The 12,117-nt window shown below is 42.2% G+C and overlaps 1 protein-coding gene across 4 annotated transcripts in view; it reads right to left on the bottom strand.

Moving 5' to 3' along the window:
* LOC125454046 (disco-interacting protein 2 homolog A-like) overlaps positions 1-12,117 on the bottom strand; it is a 236,731-nt gene that overhangs the window by 20,806 nt on the left and 203,808 nt on the right. For 3 of the 4 annotated variants that reach the window (XM_059647072.1, XM_059647073.1, XM_059647074.1), the window contains 6 exons: positions 11,925-12,048; positions 10,456-10,577; positions 5,323-5,434; positions 4,505-4,614; positions 1,827-1,957; positions 137-305 (listed from right to left, as the gene is read on the bottom strand). In XM_059647072.1, coding sequence (XP_059503055.1) covers positions 137-305; positions 1,827-1,957; positions 4,505-4,614; positions 5,323-5,434; positions 10,456-10,577; positions 11,925-12,048 — 768 coding nt within the window. Of the gene's footprint in view, positions 1-136; positions 306-1,826; positions 1,958-4,504; positions 4,615-5,322; positions 5,435-10,455; positions 10,578-11,924; positions 12,049-12,117 lie in introns of those variants that run through there. The other variant, XM_059647075.1, reaches the window with a different exon arrangement.

Below are 12,117 nucleotides of genomic sequence, written 5' to 3'. Positions count from 1 at the left end.
AATTTGAAAACGGTTCTGATCTTTGACATGGAGGAATAGGATTTGAAGGAAAAGTAAGTAACCATTAACATGTCAGCATCTTTAAATCAAAAACTGAGCTCTTCTGATAAATTCCAGGCATGGTATTGACTCCTACCTTCAGTGTATCAGTTTGTGCACCCAGTCCTTTGGTACATATCTCCATTACAGAGTAGGAACAAAAGGTTACACGCACTTTGTACTGACTAACAGCAGACAGCCAGAGGGAGACATTAGTCTCTAATTCAAGTGGAGGAACCAGGATAGACTGATGACCTGAATAAACACTGAGGGAGGAGAAAACAGATGCTTAACATTGTGAAAATGCAAAATTGGTGTACCTCACAGTTTAATATTGCAAATGAAACAACTGACCATGGAAATCATGATGGAAACTCAACCCCAAACATTTAAAAATACACAGCTGCTTGTAAATAAACAAGATGTTTTAAAACAATTCCAAATGTGATTAAACGTGACAATTTGTTGACTCCAGTGCTTTAGTGATGGCTTTTCAACCTCAAAAGAAACTACTGCCCATCATTTAATCTCATGCTACACCAAGCTGAGTAATTGAAACTATGATCAGGGAAATAATATACCTGGCAGCATGAAAACTGAACACTTTCAGAAATGCAAATTAACATTGTAACATTCCAGTCTTCAGAAACAAACAAATTATGTCTGTTTAATGGAAGGGACACAGGCAAAATTTGGTTAAAATTAGATGGAGTACATTTAAGCTAAAAAAAGTTGACAAATCGGCAGAGAAACAAGAATGAATTGATTTACAAATCCAGATGCAAAAATTATTTGCACCAAAATAAACTTACAGGACAATAAGAACAACATTTACTTCTGTGAATACACTGCTGTGGAACACAAACCAGTACTGCCATTTATTCATTTCAGTGAAAATGTAGATGATATTTTACCACTATATTATGACTACTTCCAATTATCTTATCTCGCAAAGACTACCATAAAACGAGGTGGTCTAGGGTTGCTGGCAGTATTATTTCTAGATGCCAAAATCACATCCCAAGTGCTTTTGAGTCCCACATTTCAAGACAGTGATTTAAGTCAGCATTTTAAGTCAGTTTCTCTTAAATGATTCTTCTTATTATACGCAAGAATGGATGAGAGCTATGTCACTAGATCTCCATTTTCACTTTAACTATCTCATTTCTGCTTCATCCTTTCAGGGTATTGCCTTGTGTCTATTGGTGCTTCCCCTGAGCAGTGTAGAAGAAACCAGAAGCAATGATGTAAAAGGTGCATTCTTGAACTTGCACAGCAGTTTGCTCAACTTGCACATCTTCATTTGTCCATGCAGTGTGTCATCACACCACGAAATCATGTTGCCTTAATAGCAGGAAAAAAAAATGCAATTTTCCATGCGCTGCATAGAACAGGCAAGATTTTCTGTTTACAATATGCTGTTTTTGAATCAAAACATACATTCTTGATTTGGGTTTGGATTATCGTAAATGAAGTAATGATCACAGTTCCATACCTTTCACTTCAATCCACACTAGAGCACAAGATTGCATTATGCTTTCAATCTGACCTTCCCTTTAGTTATTGATAATTGGGTCTATATATTGGTCCTTAACAGATAGAACTTTTACTATTGGTGTGTCTGACTCACATTTGTGTCACTGCAGTTAAGTACATGGAGTAATTTGATTCCAATCTTTGGCGAAAGTCCAAATTCGTAAATTACACAGTTACCATAATTGAACAGAGTTCCTGTACTTCAGTTTGCACGGCTATCAATCAATCAAGTTTGGCAGCAATTGGCTTACCTGCAAAGACACCACAGTGCAAAACCAAGACCACAGTAGGGGTCAAGGCAAACCGCAATCTGTCGGGAAGGGTATAGCTCACACTGCAACTTAATAGAACGACACATGGCACTTGTTGCCTCATGCGACATCTGTTGACAACGAGAAAAATATTCAAAAAGGCATATCATTCTAGATTTCCCCTTTCTTCCCCCAAAGTAAATTTCAAAATTTAAATCCATGGAAGGTCACCACACTTCAGGCGAGGGAAGAAGTTGAGCCCTTCACGGTAACACCAGTCAGTGCAGGAACTGGACCCATACTGCTGGCATCACTCTGCCTCACAAAGCCAAAAATCCAGCCAAGTGAGCTAATGGACCCATTTACAATATTAGTTATACCTCAAAAGTACTTAATTGGCTGTGACGCACTTTGGGACATTCTATTGTCAAAGTTATTACATGTAGAGGTGATTTTCTTTCTTACTCAAGTCTTCATTTTATGTCAAGTCTTCATTCCGCATGGAGATGGCCTCAAGGCCCTCCGCTTCTTCCTGTCCCGCAGGCCCGACCAGGCCCCCTCCACCGACACTCTCATCCGCCTAGCTGAACTCGTCCTCACACTCAACAACTTCTCTTTTGACTCCTCCCACTTCCTACAGACTAAGGGGGTGGCCATGGGCACCCGCATGGGCCCCAGCTATGCCTGCCTCTTTGTAGGTTACGTGGAACAGTCCCTCTTCCGCACCTACACAGGCCCCAAACCCCACCTCTTCCTCCGGCACATGGATGACTGTATCGGCGCCGCCTCTTGCTCCCCAGAGGAGCTCGAACAGTTCATCCACTTCACCAACACCTTCCACCCCAACCTTCAGTTCACCTGGGCCATCTCCAGCACATCCCTCACCTTCCTGGACCTCTCAGTCTCCATCTCAGGCAACCAGCTTGTAACTGATGTCCATTTCAAGCCCACCGACTCCCACAGCTACCTAGAATACACCTCCTCCCACCCACCCTCCTGCAAAAATTCCATCCCCTATTCCCAATTCCTCCGCCTCCGCCGCATCTGCTCCCACGATAAGACATTCCACTCCCGCACATCCCAGATGTCCAAGTTCTTTAAGGACCGCAACTTTCCCCCCACGGTGATCGAGAACGCCCTTGACCGCGTCTCCCGCATTTCCCGCGACACATCCCTCACACCCCGCCCCCACCACAACCGCCCCAAGAGGATCCCCCTCGTTCTCACACACCACCCTACCAACCTCCGGATACAACGCATTATCCTCCGACACTTCCGCCATTTACAATCCGACCCCACCACCCAAGACATTTTTCCATCCCCTCCCCTGTCTGCTTTCCGGAGAGACCACTCTCTCCGTGACTCCCTTGTTCGCTCCACACTGCCCTCCAACCCCACCACACCCGGCACCTTCCCCTGCAACCGCAGGAAATGCTACACTTGTCCCCACACCTCCTCCCTCACCCCCATCCCAGGCCCCAAGATGACATTCCACATTAAGCAGAGGTTCACCTGCACATCTGCCAATGTGGTATACTGCATCCACTGTACCCGGTGCGGCTTCCTCTACATTGGGGAAACCAAGCGGAGGCTTGGGGACCGCTTTGCAGAACACCTCCGCTCAGTTCGCAACAAACAACTGCACCTCCCAGTCGCAAACCATTTCCACTCCCCCTCCCATTCTCTTGATGACATGTCCATCATGGGCCTCCTGCACTGCCACAATGATGCCACCCGAAGGTTGGAGGAACAGCAACTCATATTCCGCCTGGGAACCCTGCAGCCATATGGTATCAATGTGGACTTCACCAGTTTCAACATCTCCCCTTCCCCTACTGCATCCCTAAACCAGCCCAGTTCGTCCCCTCCCCCCACTGCACCACACAACCAGCCCAGCTCTTCCCCCCCACCCACTGCATCCCAAAACCAGTCCAACCTGTCTGTGCCTCCCTAACCGGTTCTTCCTCTCACCCATCCCTTCCTCCCACCCCAAGCCGCACCCCCAGCTACCTACTAACCTCATCCCACCTCCTTGACCTGTCCGTCTTCCCTGGACTGACCTATCCCCTCCCTACCTCCCCACATACACTCTCTCCACCTATCTTCTTTACTCTCCATCTTCGGTCCGCCTCCCCCTCTCTCCCTATTTATTCCAGTTCTCTCCCCCCATCCCCCTCTCTGATGAAGGGTCTAGGCCCGAAACGTCAGCTTTTGTGCTCCTGAGATGCTGCTTGGCCTGCTGTGTTCATCCAGCCTCACATTTTATTATCTTCATTTTATGTTGGTTGGTTTCAGCACTTTTACCACTTGAAATTCCTCGTACTAATTGGATGTATGGATCAAAATTGAAATGTGTTACAGCTGGTATTTCATAGTAAATAGAACTTTTACTCTATTTGAGTCTTGTTTCATGGGCAGGAGTTCAGAGATGCCCTTTCACCAGAGATATGACCACAGTTCTTACTATCTCAGATTGTGCACTGTAGCTAGAGAACGTCATACATTAAATCCTGCAGTAATGCCCATACTATAATCCATACACTGGATAACCAAGCAAAAGATTTCTACAGTGAGGGGCATGGAATATCAAATTATATTGTGGAATTTGCTGATTTTCAGAATTGTCATAGTTACCTTATAGATAGCACACACATTTATCCATGGAAAAAACTCCATACCTTCACTCCTGCAAGAATTCCAGTGGTGGATACACTAAAGTCCAAATAAGCCAACATTTCAGGTGTTGGTGCTTTGTATATTTGGGGGGGCTTCTTTCGGGGTAGGTCATCTAATTGAAAGGCAAAAATCATGATTACTGTAAATTATTAAAATACCAATAGCAAACTCACCATGAAAAGGGAAACAGTTTACTTTCCCTTATTTGTAGTTTCCTGAAGATCGACCTTTTACTGTCACTCAATTTTACAATCATCGCACGAGCAGCAAAACAAATATGGGTTAGATCACAAAATGTCCTTAAATAGGCTGTTCTTAGTGTTCACATTGGCTCTTGTTACTTTCTCGGGGCAGAGGAAGATTAGCTACTTCCATTAATTGCCAGAGATGTTTACAGTGCGCAAGGGATCTAATATCCAGTTAGCTTTCAGTGTGAGAACTGTACCTGGAGGAACTGAAATTCATTGATGTATGCCATTCACCAATCTTAGAGGTGAACTGAAGTATTTTCATGAGATGAAGTCAATTCAAAACTGTCAAGTTGACAATCACAAAGAGAATGTAGAGTGACTGTTTTAAATCAACTATCTTCAACTGAAAAATGAAGGAACCTTATTAAAAGAACCTAAGAAAACAGTAGATAATTCAGAACCTCAAGCCTACTTCAGCTGCAAATAGAATCATGGTAAATTTGATCTTGGCTTCAATTTCACCTTCCTTGCACAACTTTTAGCTCCCTTGTAATCTAAGAAATGTATCAAAACTAGTCAAAACCACTGTCCAACTAATTTGCAGGATTTTTTAAAAACTAAAATCCTACCGGTATCTAAAACTGTGGGCCAGCTCTTGATGTCCACGGCTGCAGCTGCCTCCTTTGAGCGGAGCAGTTTTAATATAGCTTGTGTTGTGAGAATGCAGACAGATTTGCTTACCTAGATAGAAAGAAGGAACAAAAAATGATAACATACCTCCAAAATCATTTGGGATGTTCAGTCAGTGACCAGAATTTGTTCGGCAATAGTGGGTGTACCACAGGAATACTGGGCTGTCCAAAACATCAATTTAGTCATGCAATCATCCATTATTTTCCTACGGATGTTTGCACCACATTGCAACAATATTCCTCATGCAAATAAGTTGTTGTAGCATTCCTGCACATTGTCAAATCAAAAATCTGAAACTAAAGTTTCAGAACCTGTTAAGAAAAATGATAATAAAATGTGAGGCTGGATGAACACAGCAGGCCAAGCAGCATCTCAGGAGCACAAAAGCTGACGTTTCGGGCCTAGACCCTTCATCAGACAGGGGGATGGGGGGAGGGAACTGGAATAAATAGGGAGAGAGGGGGAGGCGGACCGAAGATGGAGAGTAAAGAAGATAGGTGGAGAGGGTGTAGGTGGGGAGGTAGGGAGGGGATAGGTCAGTCCAGGGAAGACGGACAGGTCAAGGAGGTGGGATGAGGTTAGTAGGTAGCTGGGGGTGCGGCTTGGGGTGGGAGGAAGGGATGGGTGAGAGGAAGAACCGGTTAGGGAGGCAGAGACAGGTTGGACTTGTTTTGGGATGCAGTGGGTGGTGGGGAAGAGCTGGGCTGGTTCTGTGGTGCAGTGGGGGGAGGGGATGAACTGGGCTGGTTTAGGGATGCAGTGGGGGAAGGGGAGATTTTGAAACTGGTGAAGTCCACATTGATACCATATGGCTGCAGGGTTCCCAGGCGGAATATGAGTTGCTGTTCCTGCAACCTTCGGGTGGCATCATTATGGCAGTGCAGGAGGCCCATGATGGACATGTCATCAAGAGAATGGGAGGGGGAGTGGAAATGGTTTGCGACTGGGAGGTGCAGTTGTTTGTTACGAACTGAGCGGAGGTGTTCTGCAAAGCGGTCCCCAAGCCTCCGCTTGGTTTCCCCAATGTAGAGGAAGCCGCACCGGGTACAGTGGATGCAGTATACCACATTGGCAGATGTGCAGGTGAACCTCTGCTTAATGTGGAATGTCATCTTGGGGCCTGGGAAAATGATAGTTACATTTTTGATGAGGTGCTTTTAAACTGTAATTTATTATTTGAAAATTCTAGCTACAGTTAGTTTTGTTTTCATCTCCAATATGAATATCAAGTCACTTTAATTACACTAAAACATAGCAGTAATATGCTCTTTGATATATGCAGAAGTCTAAATAAATGAATAACCACAGTGTCAAGTGTTACAGGTGTTTGCTAAAGACAAAACACTCAGAATTTACACTGGAAAAATAAAATGATCTCTTATTGATTTTTGAAAATTTGCAGCCGGAAACACGATGTAGAATTGGTGAGAAAATTTAGTGGAATTCATCTTAACTTTATATTGACAGAGTTCCACAGCCATGCTGATGGCTTACAGGCAAATGACAAAAGTGAAGTATGCTTTGTGAGCCTAAGGTCATTTTTGGTCTAGCAAGAAACAATATTGATAAAAGAAACTCGCTTCATGTCACCACACGCCCACCTCCTCCCACTCCAACATCCTACTTACAAATGAAACAACATATTTACATATACAGCACATTTTTCACAACCAGACTTCTCAAAGCACTTTACAAGCAGTTTCTAAAGTGTCACCACTGCTACAATAGGAAAACAGGAACAATAATGGACTAGCCATTCAAGGTTACTCCACCATTTATTAAAATCACAGCAAATCTGATCTTGGCTTCAACTCCACATGCCCTTCACAACTTGGGAGCTCCCTTGTAACATCAGAAATCTGTCAAAATTGATCAAAAACCATGTCAAACTAATGTGGAGATTGTTTAAAAAAAAAACTCAAATCCTACCAGTGTCTACAATTGTAGGCAAACTCCATCTCCATGGCTGTAGTTGCCTCCTTTGTGAAAATAGCTTGTGAGAGTTTGCAAACAAACTTGCGTAGGTCAGGGTTGATCTGGTTGTGACAACAATTTCACTTTCTGGTTTAAGCGCCACCACCCTCACCAAAACCATCTGAGCCTCAAATAAAAGTAATGTTTTCTGGGAAGAGCATTTCATGAAACATCAACTCGCAGAAATAATTTCTCTTCATCTTGGATGTAAAGTGAATGCTTTTATTCTTAAACTTGGTATCCCGGTTTTCAGTTTCACCTGTCAAGTTTCCTCAGAACTTGCATGTTTCAATAAAATGACCTGTCATTCTTCTCAACTTCAATAGGTAAAGCCCCAAATGTTGTACATTCCTAAATAAGAGGAGCCCTTTATCTCAGAAATTAATCAAGTGAGCCTTCTCTGAACTGCTGCTGACTCAACGATATCAGTTTTCAAATACAAGACGAAAATAGGACACAGCATTCTAGACTTAACAAACCCCCCCAACAGTTAAAACAAAATTTCCTTTTTTAAAAATTCCATTCCCTTGCTATGCACACCAGTAGAATATAAGAATTAAAAGGAACTGGCAATTCAGCTCATTTGCGTCTGCTGTGCCATTTAGTACAATCATGGCTGATCTCATCTCAACCTCACCTTATCTGCCTGCTCCCCAAAACCCTTGAACTTATTACTAATTCAAAATCTGTCCATTACCTCCCTAAAATTACTTGATATCCCAGCATTGACTATTCTCTGGGGTAGAGAATCCGCAATCTTTTGAGGCAAGTAATTCCCCCTCATAACAGGTTTAAGTATGCCACTCCTAAACTAAAATTATGACCTCTTGTTCTAGATTGCTGCACAAGGGAAGACAGGAGCTCCACATCTACTTTGCAATCTGTTAGCATCTTGTATAACTCAACTGGATCACCCCTCACCCTTCTCAACTCTAGTCAGCGTAGGCTTAAACTGCTCCAGCAGCATTCCATTTGTCTTCCTAATCACTTGCTGCATATACAAATTAACTTTGTGAGATTCGTTTGAGGACATCCAGATGCCTTTGTATCTGAGTTCTGCACCTCCTTTCCAGTTAAATAACATACACCTTTTCTATTCTTCCTGAAAAAGGATGTTAATTTTACTTTTTCAAACATAATACACTATCTGGCAATTTTTCCCCCAACTCAGTTAACTTACCTACATCTGAATGCAGAATCTCGATTTCCGATTGACAACTTAGTTTCTGACTTAGCTTGGTGTCAGGGCAAATTTAGCCATCATGCACTTAGTCCCTGTCTATTCCTGTCACACTATGGTTATCATAACTCAAATTGCAATGCTGTTTTGTTTCCTTGTTGCTCCTCCTTGATTTAACACATCTCCTCTTACATGATCCTTTCCCCTCATTTAGGTTAAAGCCATCTGTAATGCCCTGGTCATGTCAAAAACACAGCAGCTCATAAGCATTCAGACAAATTGACACAAATAGCAATAACCAGATAATATGGCTTTGTAAGATTGAGAGATAACTGTCAGTCAGGATAAGAGGGATAAGCTGCCTTAGCCTTGTTCATAACATTGCCCCCAAATCTTTTACACCCCCTCCAGAAGGTAAATGGGCCTTCAGTTTGACATCTCAGCTGAAAGACAGCACCTTTGTAAGTGCAATGCTTTCTCAGTACTGCACGAGAGTGCCAGTATGCCAGTTTTATGTTAAAGCCCTGGCATGGTGTTTGAACACAGAAATTCGCGATTCATACGCAAGATTGCAAACAACTACGTGTTGGCTGACACATGGCATTTATACAGTTATTTGGCACAAAGATGCCTGCTTTTGTCCAGTGCTAGCTTGACAAAGTTTCCCATTTACAAGGGACGTAAAAGATAGTGTTTGTAAGCAAAAGCAAGAAAAATAAACCTTTTAAGTACAGACCTGTATGAAATAAATTTGGCTACAAGAACATCAATATTAGTTTACTTCAGTTTGACTGTGAATACGGTCATGAGACAATTTAGCAAATAGATGAGTCAGTTTTAATCCAGAATTTTCATTTGAGCAGTTTGCACCAATATTTTAACAGAGGTGGTCATATAAACAAGTTACTTTCAAAAGAATAATGTAAAACAGCAGCAGCCTTCACACAATTCAACCAAATATCTTCCATATGGACACAAATCTGACAAATGGTAACTGTCTCTCAACCCCTTTCCTTCCTTTTAAAATACAAAACGTACTATCAGGAGGTCTAACTGTATGACAGTACCAGTCCTTGATTTGTGTCAAATCAGTCAGCTTTGCATTGTCAGGAAGGCAATATCACAGCCACAGTGAGAGACAACCCGAGTGGCCAGAAGTGAGTATGGTAGCCATCACCATGGAGAAAGTTCCAGTGAAAAGGATAGATCTGAAGGTAGATAAATCACCCAGACTATATTCCAGACATGAGAGAGAGATAGCTGAGGAGACTGTAGAGGCACTTGAGGTGATCTTTTAGGAATCACTGGTGTCAGGGAGGACCTCAGAGGGCTGGAGATATAACACCCCTGTTTAAGGAGACAGAGGCAGAAGACAGGAAACTATTGGCCAGTGCACCTCAACTCTTGCTTTCAATAATTCAATCAGTTATGCCGTTGAGGTGGATATAGTGACGTTAAGGTAATTTCCTCGGGCAAGTAATCCAGAGACCCAGTTTACTGTTCTGGGAACATGATAGAAAACCTACCACTCCAGAATTCACTTCATTAGTCTGGAAGTGAAAGTTGTTGTAAGCAATGATGAACATGAAACTGTTGCCACAAGTTGTAAAATCTCATCATCTTCACTGATGTTCTTGAAGGAATCATACCTACTACCCTTACCTGGACTGGCCCACATGTGGGTCGAGGCCTAAAGCAATGTGGTTGATTCTTAACTGCCCCCAAAATGACCAAGCAAGCAACTCTGTTCAAAGACAGTTAAGGATGGCCAACAAATACTTACCGTGCCAGCAATGCCCATATCCAATCAAAGAATAAAACATTTCAAAGTTAATGACATAATTCCTAAAGTTAAAGTCATCAACACTGAAGGGCTAAAATTCTCAAAGGTGCTAAGAATTGCTCACTATCATACCTCTACAATCATTTTGACAGTGGGTAAAGTGGTAGCAAGATTCTGGGGGTGTGGAGGTCGCACGGTGACAGGGACACATCCTGCATAAAGGCACCCATAGAAAGTCATTATGAGGTCGATACCTAAAGAAAGAAGCAGAAGATACTCACTGTTGCACTGTGGTTTAAAAATACAAATTCTTTAAGAACAGCCTCCTGTTCAAAAATGACTGAAAAATGAAATACTAAAGTTGATTCGGTGGCATCCATGACAGAATCTCCACAAAGTGTGGTAAATTCAGAAACTACAATTATTGAAACCAAAACAAAATTTTACAATTTTCATAAAAATGCAACACTGTCATAATGACTTGCACATTTTTCCTGCAGAGGTTAAAATAAGTTAAACTCCAGTTACAGAATAAAGAAACATTGTTAAGCATTGCCGAGAGCATTTGCACAATCCCGAAGATGTTCTGATGAAGTCGAACTGCTGGATGTGTTGCTGGAATATCAGAAATTTTTGCACAGAACATTCTCTCATGTCCAGGATCACCTGACAGATTCTTCGACCAAATCAGAAACATTCCCATAATCAATAGTTTACTTTTACTTGCTCATGTAGCCCATGAGATCAAAGACCTGACGTCTGGAAAAAAAATGAAACTCTATGCTCAGGAAAGAACATGAGAATCTTGCGCTTCTAATTTTGTTGAAGCTGACTACTGAATTCTAATAAACATTAGTGAGACAAGACCAAAGTAACAAAAACATGATCTTACATTTAATGTACGTGCAACAGGAATAGCTCTCTGATTGTTAAACTACTTAAGTCATTTTTTGGCAGTCCTTTGAAATCAAGGTTGGCTCAAATAACTGGTGATTGACTTTCTTTCCCATATACCTTCCTAACAAGTAACTTTTCTGAAATTAGCGGCACAAAACCGAAGTAGGGAGTTCATGTTTTCTGTCTTTAACAGCCTTACCTAATTGCAATGTATTATTTATAGCATCAACTGATTGGAGAGTCAAAACTTGGACCTTTGCCTATGCCCAACTCTGTATCTGAGGATGGCTCATCAAGCTGTTCAGTGCACCTGCAGGTTTTGGCTCTAGATCTTCATTCCCAAAACTCACAACAAAGGTGCGAGCAACATAACTTAAAAATCTCAAGCTGATATGATGTATTAAAGCATCAATTCTTGATCCAGTTTACTTGGATCTAACTCTATGTGGTGAATTCTGATCTGCAGTCCCCAGCTGCTATTTGTATATTTAGCATCCCATGAGTCAGTTAACATCATCCAAATGTGAAATGCCACAAAATCCTTCTGAGGCCAAATAGTGAGAAATTAGCAAACATACTACTTGGATCTATGTGTAAGCATTTTGCTGCTGCAGCTACCTGATTCAACAGCAACCTGCCCGAGGCAAACAGGCCTGTTTAATCACAATGACAACGTCAAACAAGCAGCATACTGTTCTGTTTACCTGGTGGGTAAACCAAGGCCACGTGGTCCCCAGTGTTGAGGCGTCCTTTTTCTAACAAAGCTGCAGCCACTCTCTCTGCTTTCTTGTGCAATTGTATACATGTTGCTGTATTCACAACTGTGCCCTGATGGGTTAAAAGAAATTAATACTTCATGACACAAGTCATAAATTTCTGCTCAATGTCTTCTCCTCT

Source organism: Stegostoma tigrinum, chromosome 7 (genome assembly GCF_030684315.1).
Source record: "Stegostoma tigrinum isolate sSteTig4 chromosome 7, sSteTig4.hap1, whole genome shotgun sequence".
Taxonomy (NCBI): domain Eukaryota; kingdom Metazoa; phylum Chordata; class Chondrichthyes; order Orectolobiformes; family Stegostomatidae; genus Stegostoma; species Stegostoma tigrinum.
The sequence above is the reverse complement of the archived record's forward strand: the minus strand, read 5'-3'. Positions and strand labels throughout refer to the sequence as shown.